General features: G+C 40.0%; 1 protein-coding gene across 3 annotated transcripts in view; it reads right to left on the bottom strand.

The window, feature by feature from the left end:
- Positions 1-17,016, bottom strand: part of LOC144640420 (uncharacterized) — a 30,918-nt gene extending 13,902 nt beyond the window's left edge. Inside the window, exons 1-8 of one of the 3 annotated variants that reach the window (XM_078499574.1) lie at positions 16,747-17,016; positions 10,028-10,291; positions 9,545-9,658; positions 6,273-6,893; positions 4,407-4,541; positions 2,997-3,148; positions 1,345-1,378; positions 281-374 (exon numbers count right to left, since the gene is read on the bottom strand). In XM_078499574.1, the coding sequence (XP_078355700.1) occupies positions 281-374; positions 1,345-1,378; positions 2,997-3,148; positions 4,407-4,541; positions 6,273-6,893; positions 9,545-9,658; positions 10,028-10,222 (1,345 nt within the window). In that variant the 5' untranslated portion in view covers positions 10,223-10,291; positions 16,747-17,016. Of the gene's footprint in view, positions 1-280; positions 375-1,344; positions 1,379-2,996; positions 3,149-4,406; positions 4,542-6,272; positions 6,894-9,544; positions 9,659-10,027; positions 10,292-10,812; positions 10,949-16,746 lie in introns of those variants that run through there. The other 2 variants (XM_078499576.1, XM_078499575.1) reach the window with 2 other exon arrangements.
- Between the last annotated feature and the right edge of the window lie 3,312 nt (positions 17,017-20,328).

The following is a 20,328-nucleotide window of genomic DNA, read 5'->3' as shown; positions in this document are numbered from 1 at the left end:
TGTTTCTAAAGTCTTTGTAGGGCATAGCACAGTCTGAGAAAGGCAAGTGATTGTAGGTTGAGAGTGGCTAGAATGCCATCTGCACATACAAGTCTCTCATCATCATCATCATCATCATCATCATCAATTCTTGTTGTGCCAGTAGGTGCATAAGCTTGTCACATTCTCTAATAACCAACACTATCTGTTCCATGCCACTGCTTTGGCCACACCGCAACTCCCCTAATCTGTCACCTGAATATAAAATGTTTACTTAAAAATATCAGCATTAACTTTTTACCTGTATTAATGTGCAACCTCTTCAGAACTTTTTGGTTCCTAACATCTTGTAGACTATCAACTGATGGTCTTTTCAGAACATGCTTTTGGTCAGTCTAGAGAAAACACCATGTGTGATATGGTTTTCAGTTACTGATTACATAATATTTTACACAATTATAGTACAAAGAAGCTTTCTGAAGTTAAGAAAGGCATAAATGATAAGGCAATCTTTAGTCAAGTCTTGTTAATGGCAAGTTTATTTAAGGGATCAACCTCTAATTTTGCCTAACATTGTCAACTTTACTACTTTTATGAAAAGACCTTGCCCTCATTACCCTTCAATGCCCGCCAACAATGGTTTCAAGCCGAGGCTAGTGTCGACATATTTCATATATTTACTGTATTTTTGTCCACTCCAGCCTCAACTTGAAACCATCGTTCACAGTCACTGGAGTGAATTTGGGAAAGGTCTATTTGACAACTTTTCATCATATACAGGTATATTACAAAACCACTTCACAGCAGGCATCAATCTGCATTTGTTCCTATTAAATTAAATGAAACCTGACATAACACTGGGGTGCTACCTTTACCTACATGTATATGTATCTAAGATGAACTAGTATCCCATCAAGGAGGAGTAGCAATAGTAGTCATGGCGACTTGATTGTCTGCAACAAAGGGGGGGGGGGGGGGAAGCGTCGAGCCATGTGGCCCATACTGCTGGAGCTTATCCCGGTTTCGGTAGCTTTAGGCGGCTAGGAATATTTCTACTCCCTCCTGAATGGGATGCTAGTCCATTACAGGGTAACCCTCCAGCATTATGTCGCTGGCACCCATTTATACATCTGGAGAGAGGCACTATGAGAGTTAAGTGTCTTGCCCAAGAACACAACACAGTGACCTCGGCCAGGTCTCGCACTGGAACCGCTTGATCCGGAGTCTGGCGCACTAACCATTAGGCCATCGCGCCTCCCACGTTTGCAAAAAAACTGGAGTTATTTACCCTGTCCCATTCAATGAGCTATCAAACTCCTCTAGTTTCTATCTATTAGAACATCAAAAAATATCCTTTTTACTTACTGGTTTAATAGCAGACTGGGCATCTCCTATGCTACTGGAAACAAAATTAATTCAAATACAGAATTTATCAATGACTGCTGTGATCAGTGTCTGAGGGGTGCACTTGCGTAAAGGGCCAGCTTATTGATCTCAAAATTTCCTCATAGTTGTCTGTTAATAGGGTTATAATATGTTCTTGTATTCAAGAGTCTGGCTTTGTGGTGTGTACTCATGTGCAGTTTTAAAGGAAGACCCTGGCAGAGGGGTACAGAAATTGGATTGGGAAAGGACCAACCAAGAGTATGATAAATTTCTTACTGCTGACAGAGATATTTCAAGAATTACAAGAAATATACTGACTACTTCTATTCCCCATACTATGCTTTCTTTTTGTCCGAGCTTGTTTTCATGTACTTGACCTAAACTCCTGTCTGTGCTTTCTGCCGTTTATTATTACCTTTTATCCAGTGATGGTCATTTTGCTTTCATTGGCTACGTTGCAGTTAATTTTTTATCTCAGTTAATTTCTTTTTTAACTAGTTAGTTTTTTTCTAACTACAGTAGTTGATTTTTTTACTAAGTTAATAATAGGGTAAGGGTAAGGGTATGGGTTGGAGTCATATATTTAAAAAATAAATGGCACACAATGCATGCTGATTCATACGAAACAGAAAATTTGTCAAAAAAATTAACGTAAAGGTGGCTGACAACCTTGTATGTGAAAACCTACACTTTTTTTACATAAAAAGCAATGTAAGTGATTGCATAAATAGTATTGTAAGGATCTGTCAGAATTCAAATATGTGGGATACGGTAGTTACGGAGTCACAGAGATCTATATTGTCTTACATTTACTTAATTCAACAACATTTCCCTTTGTTATCTCAACAAAGGTTGCGTTATATTGTATTGTGACATTCAATAAACAATATAGGATAAACAGGGGCAAGTTTTTTAAAAGCTCAAACTCAAAGGATGTCTTGCTCACAGTGGCCCTGTGTATTTTAAAAGAATTCAGAAATTTCTGTCTGCTAAATCTACTAGATTTCAACAAATATAATTTGTCTCTTTCCTTTATACATGTACATTGTAGTGTTCCTTTCTAACTGCACGAGGGTATTTTGCTTTTGTCTTCTACGCGTTGAACATTCTACGTGTTAAGTTAATTAAATGTGATTTCTGTTCACGCACAACAGACAACAAACAAACGAACAAAAAGATCCGGTCGGTCATGCGATGGCATAAAGCGATGACGTCACCTCATCACACACATCATCGCTTAAAAATAGTGGTTCACCCAAAGTTTCCTATGTGGCATTAAGTGGAGAAGGGGTTGGACAGCAAATCCAGAGGTTGAGAGTTTAAATCTAGCGGAGGTTATAAGTAAAAAGAAAAAAAAATATATATTACATAACATGTACAGTACTTAGGGGAGTGGATTTATAGTATACTAAGTAAGGGTGGTGGTGGTGGGGGGGGGGGGGGAGATTATGTGACATCAGCCTGGGAGGTGTTTTACTTTTTCTACTTATCAACCTAGTTTTAAAAAAATCTAGTACGAAAATAAACTTTCTAGTTAAAATAAAATAACTAACTGAAATAAAAAAAATTAACTGCAACAGATATATACAATAATATACAGGTGTAGGATTGAGAATACAGTCATATCAAACCTGACTTGGAGTGAATCCTCATCCATGTTGTTTTTTAGTGAAGTTAGTTGTGGCAACTCACTACTCAGCAAACAAACAGCATTATCTGGCATCTGGTTTAAAGCATCGATAATCCTCTGTTTCACCTCTTTGCTCAGGTCATCAATACAAAACTACCAACAAATTAATTAACCTTTATTTCATCGGTCAATCAAATACAACTCTCCAAGTTTATTTTTTTTCCTTAGTGGCCATTTGGCCACCAACTGCCCAAGTTTGGTCGCCAGTGAAAAATTTTAGTCGCTAAATTAAGCTCATGCTTTCAATCCTTCTTCTCAATTTTAGTTGTCAGGCTGGCGACTTGGGTTCCAATTTAGTCGCCAGCTCCAAAATTTTAGTTGCCATGAACTTGGAGGGTTGAACCACCCAAAACAAGTACAAACCAACAAAATTAATAAACAACCATTATTTAATTTTTATCAAAATGCAATCAATCATTCAGTCAGTCAATCAATCAATTAACAACGAATCTGTGTTTCTAGCTTGAAGCTGCGATCCTATCCTGTCCTATTGTTTGTCGTCCGTAGCAACGAGTTCATGCATATTTTGTGTAAAAGTAAACATTGCAAGTTTTATGAACGATAAGTTTCTTCATGTACCTGCAGACAAAACGTTTTGCTGTAAACTATGACTTGTTTAGGTGAAAAAACAAATAATTTCTTGTTTAACACACGAATGAGTCATTTGATAGATCTGTAAAACATTTTCAAGACGTGCATGCCGCCAATGATTCAGACAAATGTTAAGCAAGCGCTTGGAGCGATCGGCGGCGCGAAACTATCATGGCTAGCTTGATTCAGTTTCGCTTGGAAAGACATTTTGCAGTAATTACATACATGTATAGATCATTTAGGTTAAAGAAAAATACTTTCTAGGCTTTCTTTCATGGCTATAACTTCGACGAAGTTATAGCCACGAAGAAGTAAACACTATAAACATGTAAAGACAAGCGTGCCGCCACCGATTCACACGCGAAATTTTATCCTGCTTTATCCACACAAAAAGGGAATGTCGGTGAAGTCTCACTTGACAGTTAAACAAATGCAACAGAAGGCGAAACTTTGGTACTTGCAGTGCGAGACTCGTCTCAAGAGAAACGAGACACGTCTCGCGAGACGGTGGTAACTTACATTTCAGCGGTACTGTAGGTAGATAAACCTGTAGCTAGACAGGTCTGTAGGTAGGTAGGTAGGTAGGTAGCTAAAGTAGGTAGGTAGGAAGTATTTCTCAAGTTGTTGCAGCTATTGTTTGTTGTAACAGAATTACTTGTATTTCATATTTCTGTTGCTGTGTTATTGTTTATAATTATATTATCAAACCACTGAAGCTAAATCAACAATAATCAGTTCAAAACAACCATTGAATACTTACATCTTTCTCCAACAAGTCAAACAAAGACAACATTGTTGACAACCGTCTTGAACTTTCAAGTTCTCCCAGTTCTTCAACTTCTTTCTGCCTATTGACAAATATGTCCAATAGTGGCACATCCAGTCTAGGATTAATCTGTATATAGGGAAAGAGAACAGAAACACAAATTTAACGTAAGAATTCATCACAAAATATTCAGTTTACTTATGATGCAGGCTGGATGAATCAAATGCAACGAAATTTTATCACTTTCCTCATATAAAAGTATTGGAATTAAAGGACCCAGCAAACCTACTTGTAACACCTACAGTGTACTATGTACATGTATCAGGGACCACTAGAGCTGCTGTATCTTTCCCTTGTTGGCCAACCCCAACAAGGGAAAGATAATTTGATTCAGCGTTAATAACGAGGGACTTCGGGACTTCGGCGCTTATTTGGGGGCGGCGCTTATTAACCCAAATGCCGCGTTTATTCGGTGGCAGCGCTTCATCAAGTAAATACGGTAAACTTCAATAAAATATTGAAAGAACTAGTTAATTATTAATAAACATCCATTTAAACTGTCAAAAGTCCCCACTAAGGGCAAACAATTGCTGTCAAATCCCCTGCCTATGCCCGGCCTCCCCCCCCCCCCCCCAGCAGCTTTACATTGATAGGTGCATGTTTAGAGCATTGCCCAATTTATTTTTATTTTTCCAGAGGGGCTGGGGGTACGCAAAATACTTTTGGAAATTGCGGAGGGGTGGGTGGGGGGGGGGGGGGTATTTTTCTTTACAAAAATTCCAGAGAGGTAGGAGGTCTTACATGAAATTCCCTCCGTGGTGGGGGTATGGATATTTTCTGGGACTACACAATGGTCTCTGTGGTCCCCACTATTAAGCCTGTGAATTAATTTAAACTCCATGCAGTTTCAATATTCGATACATAGTACTAGAATTATGGCCTCAAGTGTCCTTTGGGGCACGAAGAGGTTGAGTAAGTAAGCAAGTATTCAAATTGGCCCGCATTGTAGTAACACCACTTGCTTTACAGAGGCATGTACATGTATGACTCAGACTTAGGACATATTTTAAAAATGCTAAATATTATTCAATCATTAATTAATTTTTCTAGTATGATTTCTTGTTTTATAAACTTTTAAGTACCTATCACCCTTAGCTTTGTCAATGTTCACAAATTTTGAAAATACTTGGTTGATGTCAGTCAACCCTCACTTAAGTACAAGTCCTGTTGGCACATGGTATCTACTCCCAGTTCTGTGTTTTCATCAGCTTTTAAAAAATTAAGAATAACTTGAAATCTCAATTTTCTGGTTCGCGTTCGACGAGTTAGCTTTCACCGAAAGGTCTCTGAAGAGTCTCTTGGCGGAGACGAAACATGCGTGTCAGACCAGCCACGAAAGTATTTAACAATTTACATGTTACGCAATTGGGAATGCTTACGCGATGTAAGGCCAGATTGCATCATATCATTTTGACGCTAGCGGGAACTTCGAACGCGATGTTCGACGAGTTAGCTTTCACCGAAAGGTCTCTAAAGAGTCTCTTGGCGGAGACGAAACATGCGTGTCAGACCAGCCACGAAAGTATTTAACAATTTACATGTTACGCAATTGGGAATGCTTACGCGATGTAAGGCCAGATTGCACCATCATTTTGTCGCTAGCGGGACTTCGAACGCGATGTTCTACGAGTTAGCTTTTACCGAAAGGTCTCTGAAGAGTCTCTTGGCGGAGACGAAACATGCGTGTCAGACCAGCCACGAAAGTATTCTTAATTTTAAGAAAAAATAAATAATCTGACTAAGGCTGATAGGGATTTAAAGGTTACAAGTGAATCCACACCTATGTACACATGTATGTACCTTCTGGCCACTTGATCCATTTTGACTGGGCAAATTGCTGGGTTTTACATGCCATCTTAACTGATTAACAGAATCAAGAATGCCTGCTTCTTCCATCATTCTAAAATCCAAGCACAAGCGTGGATCATTCACTTCCACAGTTTCCCTGTCAATAGGGACAATCATGATACCTGGTGCAGGTATCTCGTTGTTGTCAAAGTAATCTCTCATGTTGGCTGTCAGTAGTTCCCTGTAAAGGAGACTTTGGTACACTTTTTCTTTATATTGCGTTGCACTATTCCAAAAAGACTGCACATCATCACAAGTCCTCCATTCGATAACAATTACTTGACCATCATTCATGAGGCCAATAGCATCAAACTGGCCTCTCCATTGATGCGTTGTTTTGTCATTTATTGCAAAGGCATGTGCACTTATTCGTTTTTCCCCCCATATGATTTGACATCCAAACTTCTTCTCGATGCTTTCTACAAGCTTTCCCACTTGCAGTTCGGCTTGTGTAAATTTGTCCAGTGTAAAACTGGATTCTCTTTTCTGCAAGAAGTTAGCCAACAGCTTATGAATTTGAGTTCCACGAGCAATTGCCTCACCACTCCTCTTACTCCGCCTGGTTTGAGGGTCCTAAAAATTCAAATTTAAATATTTGTATTTAGTCATAGCCCATAGACTTTCTCAAAGTCCTTCTACGCGCGGTTTAGGTATGTCGCGTACGAAGGACTTTTCCAACTTGCAGCGCGCCAATTTTCCCAACCCAAAAACGGGTCGGTGAATAAATTATAACCGCGGCCAATCAGAGTCGAGATCTCAAAGAAAGTGTCATTCAAATGTAAATCGACGCTACTTCACGCAACATTTCTTGTCACGTCGAGGTCACATCATGCGAACAGCGAAGGAAGCGTTGGAAATTGCTCAACAGTTCAAAGGAAACGAAGAGTTAAAAGAATATCAACAACATGTCATAGAAGCGTATCTCTGCGGAAAAAATGTTTTTTTTTTCAAGCGGGCAAAAGCTTCCACCGACTACATGCGAGATGGAGGCGACACGACGATAGTCCTTGTTGTTGTCCCTTTTATAGTATCGCTCATGAAAGACCAAGTTTTCTCTTTGAAAAACCGTGGGATTGTGGCCTCATCTGTTGGAGACGACTGCAGCGACGAACAGTTAAAGGACATATTTGATTTGAAGTTCAAAACTATTTTTGGAAGACCAGAAGCACTTTGCAACATTTACCATCACATATTTCGCCGATTAAAAGTGTTTGCAATCTATGTTTTGGAAGCAATATATTGTCATGTGTATTCAAGTATTGTTTAGCTATCGCTTAATGACCAGCCTTCAACGAATCCCTCACAACGTTTACTTTCTTCTGCTTTCTTCACGATCGTGTCGTTTTTGTCGGCACAGTTTCTACAAATAATATTTGTAGTAAGTTTAGGTTCTGCGAATAGCGTCGCGCGCAAATTATAAAAATAGATTTGGTCTCATGAGACCCCCCGCGTGACTCAGACAAACATTGCAGTCGGCCATAAGCGATTGTATGCGAGAGAGCGTCAACACGTGAAGAAAACATGTGAAAAGTTAGGTAAATCGGAGTGTATGCTTTCTCAAAGGGTCAAGAATGGTTAGTACAAAGCACAGCTGTCATGGTGAGTGCAAAACCGACTCAAGGTATCCTGAACATTGGCCAAAATCGCTCTTAGAGCTGGAGGAATCGGGGAAGAAAGTCTTCATTCCATTCGGCTTACGGTACGAATTGCGAAACGAAACGGTACTTTACGAAATGGTACTTTGCGAAACGGTACTGAGGTAAAATTATTGTAAAAATATTGAATGGGGCAAATAAACATTGATTGCAAAACAGGTATAAGTCATGATAAGTCGACCCAGGTTTGTGTGAGGGATAAATGTGATGCCTGCTTTTGAATCGAAACTTGTCGTGTCGCAAGAATTTATTTTTGAACATGAATCAAAAATGCAAAACGTGAATGAAAGTAACATCAAAAATAAAAAATAAAGACGCCTGTAAAAGCACTATACTCTCGCTTTAGTCATCCGAAAATGAAGAAAGCGAAATCTCTCTGCCGCCGAGGATTTCTTATCTTTATAATAGTGCATGAATGTACGTCGCCCGGCGCGCCAGGTTGTAAATAAAGGTCGCGATGGTCACGTTTGTCATGCTTTCTTGTAATGTGTAGTCATGTCAGTTTTTTAACATGGCGAACGTTTATTAAGATCGAATAAAAGTTTCACAGAAGGTTCAGGAATTTTTGGCTTTTATTTGCGGGAAATGTGTTATCTTTCGGGCGACAAACGCCGACAACTGTGATAATGCAAATGACTGCTATACCGTTCAGCTACATTTTTGCTGATAAGAATTATTTCGAGCCGATCAAAATAGCTATTTTCGGTCAATTCTAAATTTGACACTAGGTTCGTGATTAGTGTTTAGTAATACGATTTTTACGGCTCGATAGTAGTCCAGCCTTTATATATTCCGTAACATGTTTCACAATTTGGTCGTCACGAAGGGTTGTCGTTTTCCGCTTAATTTTAGCCCTCTGCACTTCAGCCATCGTTTTAACTGATCCACAGTGTAGTTCTCTGCTTCACTTTCAAATTTCGAGCCAGGAACGCCATCATCTTGCGTAAGAACTGCCAAAGACCGAAGCGAAGTGCTCGAGAGCGACATAATTTCTTCATATCGCTCTTGTAGTTTGTCTGAGTCAAGTGGGGGGTCTCAATTTTGGTGACGTCATTTGTGCGCGACGCTATTGCCGTCCGGCGAGGATTTCCAGGTCTAAGCAATTAAGCCTTGTTTTCCCCCCTGGGCCGATCAATCTTTGTCTGTAATCGTTTTTACGACTTCCTTAGCGCAAAGAATACAAATATGTTTTTTTCGAGCAAGGAGAAATCGAAATTCGTGTGATCGTCTTGGTCGGAGTTGACCCCGCGCTCGCTACTTTCCGCCATCACAAACAAGAATTGACTCTTGCTAGAAAAGTCACGCGCTCGCAGAAACACCGCCCCCTGATAATTGATACCTCTTACTTTTGGCGGGAAACTTGATTAAAAATCCTTCAAGCGGGACAAGTCGCCCTCTCGCGACTTCGTCACTCGCGGTCGTCGCTTCGCGACTCACTGCGCGTCGCTTCGCGACGCGTGGCTCGCTTCGCTCGCCAATAGAGGGCGACTTGGTGCAAGTCTATCATAGCCCATTGCCTTAATCTTTGAGTTATTGCCCCCTGCTAATACTATAAGCAAACTGACTTACCGTAACAGTGGTCTTGTAACATTCTCCAGCAACATTGCTGTTGGTTCCTGTCTGCCCACTGCTTTTCTTGAATGACTGAGAAATAGCATTTTTCTCCTTGCCACCATTCCTAAACTATGATAAAAGGCAAAGCAATGCAATAATTATGCACATGAATAATTATTCTAGATAGTAATTATTTTAATTTATTTATTAGAACTCCAAGTCTTAGGGTATATTTAAGTTGTAGGAAAGGTCTGAGCCTGAATGGATCCTCTGTCCTCATCCTGCCAGTCCCAAGACCTCCCAAGCCTGGACAAAGGCCTGAGGAGGGTTGATTGGCAACTCAATCCCATAAAAATTTTAAACCATTGTCACAAAAAAAAAATAATCATAAAAAGGCCAAGGCCTTATGTGCCAGGCAGCATGAAGAGGAATAAAATGAAGTGAGCAAGAGGCTGAAGACAACAACAAGGTATTTATAAGAACTTCACATCAACTTACGCTACTGGATACAATATCATTCCAGTGTTTGCTTGGACATTTATTGTTGCAAGTTCCTTTGTCTTTGAACTGCTCATGGAACATTGCTGTTCCTTTTTCCACATCATTTAAAAATTGACAAAGCTCCTCTTTAGTTATTCCTTTTCCTTTCTTTTCATTTCTTTTTCTACCAATGTTATCCTTGCAGGTAGGCATAGTTCAATTTAAGCACTGAGGTAACAGCAAACACAAAACAGATAGACCCAGCATGTGATAAGACCCATACTGTAGAAAACAAAACAACCAGTTCCAATGATTACACAATGTTCACTTTTTTACTGAAAGGCTTCCCTTGTAAAAATTTTACCACGATCGCGCCGCGAATCGCGGCGCGTTTTTGGCCGCCGCGATTGGCGCGATCGCGCCGCGATTGAGCTTGGATCGCGCCGCGATTCGCGCCGCGATCGGCTTGGATCGCGCCGCGATTCTCGCATCGCGGCGCGATGGATCGGGAATCGCGCCACGATTTGGCTTGAATCGCGCCGCGATCGCGCCTAAATCTATAAATTTAAAACAATTATCTTGGCGTTTTGCATACCGACAAAACAAACACACAGACTGTATCGAAACACAAGCAAAAGAAGATGCAATGATGTGATCTACCAAACGAGCGAACTATCTCTTGCATCTGCGAAGTAGCCGAAACCGTCGAAGATGAGCTTTCTTTTCCCCGAAGCTTTTTTAAATAATACAACATTTAAGTCCTAAGCATCAACAGGTACAACTTTGCATTGAATGGTCCTTACCGTCAAAATGTTTTCCTCTTTCCACTGTTCGAGTTTTGCATTTTTTTTATATTCACAGTTTAGCTGTAGTTCAGTCAACAAAGTCCATGACGAAGCGACGAAGCGCTAGCTGTTGAAATTATAAACAAGCAGTCGCTCGAATTATCAAACCAATAGCAGTTTTCACAGAGACGCTTTTCCCTCAAGTTAGGTCGCTTCTAAACTCTTGTTATTAACAGAAGCAGCTAAAAAGAACACATTTTTCCAGTCCTGATTGTGAAGAGAAAACATACCAACTTTCTCGAAATAAAATTTCTTTTCTGCTTGGGATGGCGTAGCGATTGCGTGTACTATTCACTACGTGACCTAACTCAGCCAATCGTAACGCTCAGTTCACGACACCTTGCGGCAAAAGGCGGGAAAGGACTTCGATGTGTGTGGTCTACGATCGTGGTCTACGGGAAGGTAAATATAAAGCTCTAAAAAAAGCTCATTCTGACAGCCACTTCGGAGCCACAATTAAATTAAATGCCATATAGAGGATTTTTCAATGCAAAAAAACGCAATTGCAGCGAATTCCTGATTGTATTTGCATTTGAAGAAAATGGCCGACAGAAATTTGTCATTGGATTGCTCAAAGGTATTAAGCCTCCACAAAGATAAGAAAAGAAAGAAACAAAGTGTTTGAAAAGATTAAAAAACGGACTGTTAAGAAATAAAAATTCTTATCTTTTAATTTATCTTTACTCATTATCACGCGCCGCTTTGTCGCGCCAGTTCGTCTAGACTAAAACTAAATAAAACTTTTCTCGTGGGAATCACGTCCTCACGGCTCACCGTCACGTAATAAAATGTTTTTCGACATTTTAAATCAAACTAGTTTTATAACTACTTTGATTAGTACTTAAAGTTTAATTCATCAATACAAGTCATGATTTGCGTTACGACCACAGCATGATTTGTGAGAGTTTCAAAGCATATTGACTTTCTCCCGGTGATCGAGAAGTGAGTTCTCGCCGGGAACACTTTCCGAGATTTATTCCAGCCCTCCAAATTGCGGTGCGGTGGTAATCAATCGCGCCGCGATCGCACTCATCACGCCGCGATCGCGATTGCGTTTTTGCATTGAAAAATCCTCTATATGGCATTTAATTTAATTGTGGCTCCGAAGAGGCTGTCAGAATGAGCTTTTTTTAGAGTTTTATATTTACCTTCCCGTAGACCACGATCGTAGACCACACACATCGAAGTCCTTTCCCGCCTTTTGCCGCAAGGTGTCGTGAACTGAGCGTTACGATTGGCTGAGTTAGGTCACGTAGTGCATAGTACACGCAATCGCTACGCCATCGCAAGCAGAAAAGAAATTTTATTTCGAGAAAGTTGGTATGTTTTCTCTTCACAATCAGGACTGGAAAAATGTGTTCTTTTTTAGCTGCTTCTGAATAACAAGAGTTTAGAAGGGACCTAACTTGAGGGAAAAGCGTCTCTGTGAAAACTGCTAGAATTTGTTTTGTTAATTCGAGCGACAGCTTGTTTATAATTTCAACAGCTATAGCGCTTCGTCGCTTCGTCATGGACTTTGTTGACTGAACTACAGCTAAACTGTGAACTTAAAAAAAATGCAAAACTTGAACAGTGGAAAGAGGAAAACACTTTGACGGCAAGGACCATTCAATGCAAAGTTGTACCTGTTGATGCTTGGGACTTAAATGTTGTATTATTTAAAAAAGCTTCGGGGAAAAGAAAGCACATCTTCGACGGTTCGGCTTCTTCGCAGATGCAAGAGATAGTTCGCTCATTTGGTAGATCACATCATTGCATCTTCTTTCGCTTGAGCACGAGTAAAAGGTTAGTTGCCGTTATGTATGTGTTGTTCACATTTTACAGAAGAACTGTTCACTTATTTGCTTGTAAACTAAAGACTCAATCACGCTCTCCGGCTTTGCGAAATTTAATTGTGCTCGGCAGCGAAACTGGCCGTCTTTTTCTGTAAGCTTCCGTAAATAAATGATGTTGTTTGGATACAGTCTGTGTGTTTGTTTTGTCGGTATGCAAAACGCCAAGATAATTGTTTTTAAATTTATAGATTTAGGCGCGATTCAAGCCAAATCGCGGCGCGATTCCCGACCCATCGCGCAGCGATGCGAGAATCGCGGCGGCCAAAAACGTGGCGCGATCCAAGCCGATCGCGGCGCGATCCAAGCTCAATCGCGGCGCGATCGCGCCAATCGCGGCGGCCAAAAACGCGCCGCGAATCGCGGCGCGATCCAAGCCGATCGCGGCGCGAATCGCGCCAATCGTGGCGGCCAAAAACGCGGCGCGATCGCGGTAAAATTTTTACAAGGGTACAATCGCGTCACGCACGATCGCGTCGCGATGACAACAAATCGCGGCGCGATCGCGTCAGTCGCGGCGCGATCGCGACATTCGAGGCGCGATCGCGGTAAAATTTTTACAAGGGTTAGAGTGAAAACATCAGTGGGATAATAAACACATTTATCTGCATTTCAAATATGAACTGTTGTCATATATTTACATCATAATAAACACAATAGCCTCCAATTGGCTTCAAAAATACACAATCATGAAACTTGATCATTGTTATCCTTGCACATTTTTTTCAAATTTTGTTCACTTCTCAATACAGATAAGCTTACATGTAATGTCACCCTGGTGTCTTTCCAGGGTGCAAGACTGTGCTCTAAGAAAAATTACAAGGAGCCCAAAGATTCCAAACTATGAGATCCAGGGTGCCCAGCATAAAGCTTATATGAAAGAAATTTATAAGATTATTTGGTCACCCAAAGACAAAAGTTAGTCGCCTGAGGCACCCGGACACCCTTAGAGCGCAGCCCAGCCATGCTTCAAACCCAACAATTAATTTTTGTGTACACTCATTGGACAAAATGTATCACATGGTACAAAATAGGACGATGGCATCAGACGACGTACCTCGTCCGATTTGAAAATGGAAAATCAGTTTTATTGTTGCGATTTTCTACTGGAAAAAAAATCAGAGGCACGTGAAAATTGCCTGCCCTTTTCTAAAATGCTGAATTTCTATTTCTGGCTAAAAATCGACCTATCCGGGTCCCACAGCGTAATTCATCAACCTGAGGCCATTTGGTGTGTGGTTTAAACAGTTACGCATAACAAGAAAAGCAGAAAATCTCACTTTGAAGGATTTTTCTATGCTTCAGTAAAACACTCGAAACCCGAGGGAAAATGATAGGAAAGAGAAATTACCGGAGATTATGGTGGTGGAAATTTTGTTAGCGATTTGACCAATTTCATAGAAGATATTTAGCTTCGAGTGAGATGCACTCGATGATAGTTTCCAGCCTTAGGAATATTTAATACAGAACATGTGTTCAAAATTTTCACAAAGCAATAACTCATTGAAATCAATTCAAATTGGCAGGAATAAAGTCTAACAAAGTACTTTTCTCTCCAGTTTGCTAGCACAAACACACAAACATTCAAATTTGAACAATTGTGCCAGACTGGTCTGAAGATAGCTAGAAGATGCGTGATTCGTTACCGGACACTTTTTGCACTTACCGTAATATCTTACTTCAAAACAGCACTAACGAGCTGAAACTTACCCACAATGTAGCTTCCACTGCTGGTAAGTAGGTCGTGGAGTTTTATCTTCTAAATCTCTTTGGCTTCTTTGTAATCATGGAAAGAGTTGGTCAAATTCGGTGCCCTAATTCCGGACGAGTTGCCCTAATTCCGGACGATCGTTACGAGGAAAATACTCCCTTTCTCTGGGAAATATTATTCCCGATCATGGTAAAATATAAGTCATTAGGGCTGAATAAATGATTATTCTTTTGAAAAATTGTCTTTCAGGCAAAATTTAAAGCATTTTTCTTTTAATTTTAGCGAGGAAATCATCAGGCCATTGACATAAACAATGTTCAGCGAATGTTTCGGCCACTTGAAACGAAGTTCGCCAAGGAAGATTAATCAATACCAAAACAGGTATCGAAGCTTTAATACAGCACAGACAGTTACAAAAATGCTTGTTTTTCAAGACCTATTCCATAAAATTGTTTTCAAATAGGTAAACAAGTTTGCTGTAGGTATGCGTCCGGAATTAGGCACACCTCATCAAAAATTCAACTTAACTCTTTGGTGACCGTGCTCGGGAATTAAGAGCGAAAACTGAAAATTTATTATATGCTGATAAACCTAGTCCTTTTACCTTTACTTTAATATATAAATAAATATAATATATCGCGCACTTTGCGAGAGCAGAGCGCTTTATTGAAACGATGTAGTTTGACGCGCTGTAAAAATCGGATTTACGAAGAAACATTTTTTTACCTACCTCCACGAAAACTTGAATTTTCCCCTCTAAACGGAGCGCAGCTCGGCCGAAAAAAGAGCAAACGAAAGCAGACTAATCGCTAAGTCTTCTGAACTTTTTGTTTAAACTTAATTTTACTGTTACGACGATATACGAAATTTTTAAGTCGAAGTGTCCGGAAATAGGGGTGTCCGGAAATAGGGCAACATACTGGTTGAGGTCACACTAGTGCTTTTTTTACTATAGTAAAGTCAAGTTTACTATAGTTAAGCCAATTTGTAGTGTGACCGGCTTTTTTCAGTTTACTATGGTAAATGTAATCGTAGTCTGTCGCGATAGCAACGGCGGCAGGATGAAAGCGAAGTTTACTATGGTAAAACGACCTGAAAAGGCATGGTTTATCGCGCGTTTATCTAAACTTTGTTTATTTAAGTAATGGATTGTCTATGTTTTGACATGAAAGGTCTCAAATTTTGCAAAGCTCTGGAACCATGAAATGGTTGCGCCATTTTCATTCACATGCTCTATTCTTGTGTTCGGATCAACACAGAAGCAACGCTAGAACTTTTATTTCAGTTGTCCTAGAAAAGTCGCTGAAAATATGTCTGACAAATGTCCCGGGGGGGGGGTACTCGAAAAAGTTTTGTACGGGGAGGCTCCGCCCGGAGATCCAACCCCTTACCCTTTTATATACCATTTTGATAGAAAAGGTACCCCTTTTATATACCTTTTATTGCAAAAAGGCACCCCTTTCATATACCTACGCGACATCACATTTACCTCAAACGGGAAGTTTTCTTGTCATTTTTATGTAGCGCTTAATAAATTAAGACGATACAGCCAAAAGTTGCGTCTGCTCGAAATATTTAATGTAAAGGCCTTTTAAAATATCATTATGGCAGATTTCCCTACCCTTTCATATACCTAAATTTGTGAAATCCCTACCCTTTTATATACCTGAAGCCTGAAAAAGGTACCCCTTTCGGGCGGAGCCTCCCCGTATAGGCCATTATAGGAAGTACCCCCCCGGGACAAATGTCCGCTCTTCTTCGCCGCGCAGAAGCTTGTCTTCTCAGCATTCGCCTTGTGAGGAGAGCAGTGGGTAAGTCGTGCCGTCGTCTGCTCAGAAGAAAATACATGTTCAGGACAATAAATCTGAATCTCTGAGCTTTCCGGATAGCAGCAATTAATAGAAGATGAGCAATAATTGTATGGACCACGCGTTCTTACTCCATGGCTCACTGCAGGCGACATGCAAGCGAGTGAAAGTGAAATGTCTGAGCATATTTGTTTTAGTCATCAAATTGCAGTTTGATTGACAACATTTAAACAAGAAGCCATCTGGGAAATGTAAAAGTCAACAACACAGTTTACCATAGTTAACTTTTGTTTACTTTTTTTTACTATAGTAAAAGCCCTTAACCACAGGAAAAGTCTAAGTGTGACCTCAACCACTGTATACGTCATATGCGAATTTGGTTACTAACAATAGGGAAACAGGATCACGACACCCCCTTTGCTGATCCCCCAGGTTTTATCCTCAAGAGTTAAATACAAATTCGAACAGTTTAAGGTTTTCACTTGGTTACAAACAAACCAAGCGCTACCCAGATCAAATAACTTTAAAATATATTTCTTACCTTTATTCCTTCGTGCAGAAATTATTGCTTTCAAAAGCCAAGAATTTCTTGCAATAATCCGCAGAACCTTGTTCAAGGCTCAGTTTCTAGCTGCATGTAAATTCACAACTGCAACTCAAGCAGTTCAGACAGGGCAGTTTTTTTCAACTGATATTCTCCTCGTGCGGCTGTGATAATGAACAAAGGAACGGTTTTTAAATCGAAATCGACATCAACACATCTGACCTTCCCGTGCCGTTCAGCTGGAGTGACGAATGTTGTTCTTGTTCTTTCGCTTTCGCGCGCTTGTCATCTTCTCAGAGCCTGCGTCCCACTTGACCAGCGGACCGGAAAAGCGTGTGCCGGTGTCTAGCGGGGCGAGAGAGACCCTGGGAACGAGGCTGCCTGACACGGCCACGGCCGGGCCGGGGCGAGTTTTCCGGGATAAGGTCCGGCCTGATGGATCACTGGGCTCTTATACGCAGCTTTGTACGGGAATTGTTATCACGGGTTCGATTTTGCCGTATTCAGTTATGCTTAAAATTCAGTAAATATACAAAGTAAACTCACTTTTGCCATTTGATGTGTCATTTTGCCTGTTTTGCGTCTTGAAGTGGTGTTTTAGGCGTTTTTTCTTCCCTCTTAGGAACGAAGGAACAGGGAGGATCGCCTAAAACACCAAATTAAGACACAAGACAGGCAAAAGGACACGGCAAATGTAAAAAGTAAGTTTTATTTTTATATTTACTAATTTTTAAGCATGATACGGCAAAATTTGCCAGTGATAACAAATCCCATACAAAGCCTTATAATACAGTCAACTCTCTCTTAACGGACACCTCTATAAGACGGACATTTCCATGCATAAGACGGACACCTAACGATGGTACCTGCCGTTTTTCAGTCATTTTCCTGTAACTTAAATCCCTATAAGACGGACACCTGTCTACTTGATGGACAACGGACACTTAAAAAAAATGTTATTTGGTTAGCGAATAATACTTCAAAACTTCTTATCAACATGAAGCAAAGTTAGTTAGCCCCTTAATAACATTACACTTACCAAAAACAATCCGTTATAGCGGATTACTTCTAAGCTTAACTTTGTAGGTGTATAGGCACCAAAGAGGTCGTTTCCTACTTAGAGTGTAACAGTTCGTGGAAGCTCTCGACTTTTGCTCTAACAAACGAATACGGTTTTTAAACATACTTCGAGCAGACATGTATATTCATTTTGCATACTGGTGTCACGTTAACCTCTCTAAGACGGACAGTTAAGGCCGATCCCGACGGTTACAAGCCTTTCAAGCCTTTCAGAACAGGTTTGCTTAAAGAATTATGGGAAACAAGATGTCATCCGACTGAAGCTCTCGAACATCTTAAATGAATTCCGCTAGCTGGTCGACGCTTTGGACACCGCTGCTGTGCTGCATAAAACGCTATTAAAGGAACATTCTAGAACACTTTGACATCTACAAAACCACCATGAAAAACGTCTACAGCACAAGAAAGGCAGCTACCTATACCTGCCCAGATTCCCTAAAATAACAACAGACTGGTGAAGAAGGATCACAAGCTAAAAAAATGTACCATGGATTGGTCAACATCAGTACCGGATGCTTTGAAAAGACCTATGCCCTGTGGCATTTTTAAAAATAAAATTAAGAATTTTTTAATAGCAAAATATTTTAGATTTTTATTGAACAAATGTTTAGAACATTATTCTTAATTTTTAGAACATTATTCTTGTAATTTTATACTTTTACCTTTTTAACTTGACTTTTTAACCTTGTAATTACTTTAAATTTGAGGATTATTATATGTCCGTCTTAGAGAGAGTTGACTGTAATCTCAACGCTCTAGTGTTACGTAACTCCGGTACCTACTGACCGTTTGAAACATGGGCTTGGGCACCCTGTGTTCTGAGAAGCAAAATTTGTTTCCGTCAGCATATGTTTTTCACGCGGCTAGACTAAGAAACATTTGCCTCTGCAATAACGTTTCTGTTTTCGAGTTTAGCCGGGCTTTTAGAGTCTACTTAGATGCATAACTATTAAAGAGTCCATAAAGACATAAATTGAGATAAAAACATGCGATCAATACAAATAAAAATCGGCCATACCAGGCTAGAAACAACTAGTGTCTGGTTTTCCCTAAAAAGCTCGAGAAGCTCGCGCGCGAATTTCAATTTGCATTGTTTTTGCAAAATTCATAATAATTGATGACGTTGTCTATTGTTCAAAGTGCTCGTCAGTCGAACAACCACCTGAACAACGTCTACAATCCTGCTACAAATTAATGTTAACAAACATGGCGAACAATTCAGCAAAAATCACCAATACGGCGAGGATTCTTGCAATCGCACACATCATTGTCGGGTTTCTTGTCGTGTCCTTCGGCATCGCAGACCGGGTCGTGGAGTATTTCTGGACAGGCAATGGATGCCATGGCATTTGGATGGGTGTTTGGGTGAGTTGTGTTTACGCAAACCGTAATTTTAATAAGCATAATTTTTAAATTTGACAACGAAAAATATTTACAATTTGGCTTTAGCTATTAAATAACGATTTATCGGCAAGGTTAGTGCAGAGTTGAGAAACAATTTCAGAACGTGTGCTTTGCGACATCTGCCGACCAAAAACAAGGGATGAAACAAGTACCCAAATTATTCAAGACTCGGCCGTCGCTAAGTGCAGGCTTACTTATACTGTTTTGTAAAAGGCGTAGTAATCAATTATTCTATCTTAATTCTTAATTATATCTTTATGTAGTTTCAATATTGACCAATATTTAAACTCTCATTATAGAGCCCCTTAATCGGCAAGTTAAGATCTCTAGCGAACATTGTGTTAAAGTATTTACATGTGTATTATAGAAATTTGTTTATGTATTACAATTATATAGATGCAAATTTGCCGCGATACAATTTTTTTCATACATTTGTCTGTTAATTCTTACGAAGACGGCATGGTTTCTAGAGATGAGGCTTCTCTTCACTTCTTTTTACTTCAGACAAGAGAATGTATTAAACTTCAATTCTTCCCACTCGATTTATTTCCACTGTGAATTTTTCAAGTGTCATGTTTACTTGATTTTTAAATTTTAAGGGCTCGAGGCCTACGTCATTGATCATGAATCGATGGAAAAAGCAAACAAAACTAAACGTCAAAATACCAAAAGGAGACAAAGATGTTTGCCTCAGGACAGCTCCATATAATTTACCCGCGATTTTCCAACAAACCTGACGCGCGGGCTATGTACATGTATGAATGATCGTACGCTTCAAGTCCTACAGAACAAAACAAGTTAAAACTAACTACACCTTCAGCAGCCAGGCAGTTGAGACATATTAACATTAACCACGTATTTCGAAGAAGCAAACGAAGTTCACATCAATGAAAATTTGCTCAAATCCCAACGCTTTAGCTTCTTTAATTGAAATTAACTCAACATCGCCTAATAACCAAAATCATGCAATCGGAGGCATCGTTTACACGGACCCGGTTTCCAATCGACACGGTTTCATGACCTCGAAACCGCATCGAAAACGACACGGTTTCGAAGTGTTTACACGGGGCCTATTTAAAGATTTTTCGACTGTTT

This window comes from Oculina patagonica, unplaced genomic scaffold, assembly GCF_052425735.1.
Source record: "Oculina patagonica isolate OP01 unplaced genomic scaffold, crgOcupat unplaced3, whole genome shotgun sequence".
Lineage (NCBI taxonomy): Eukaryota > Metazoa > Cnidaria > Anthozoa > Scleractinia > Oculinidae > Oculina > Oculina patagonica.
Note: the sequence above shows the minus strand (reverse complement) of the source record. Positions and strands in the feature narration are given on the sequence as shown.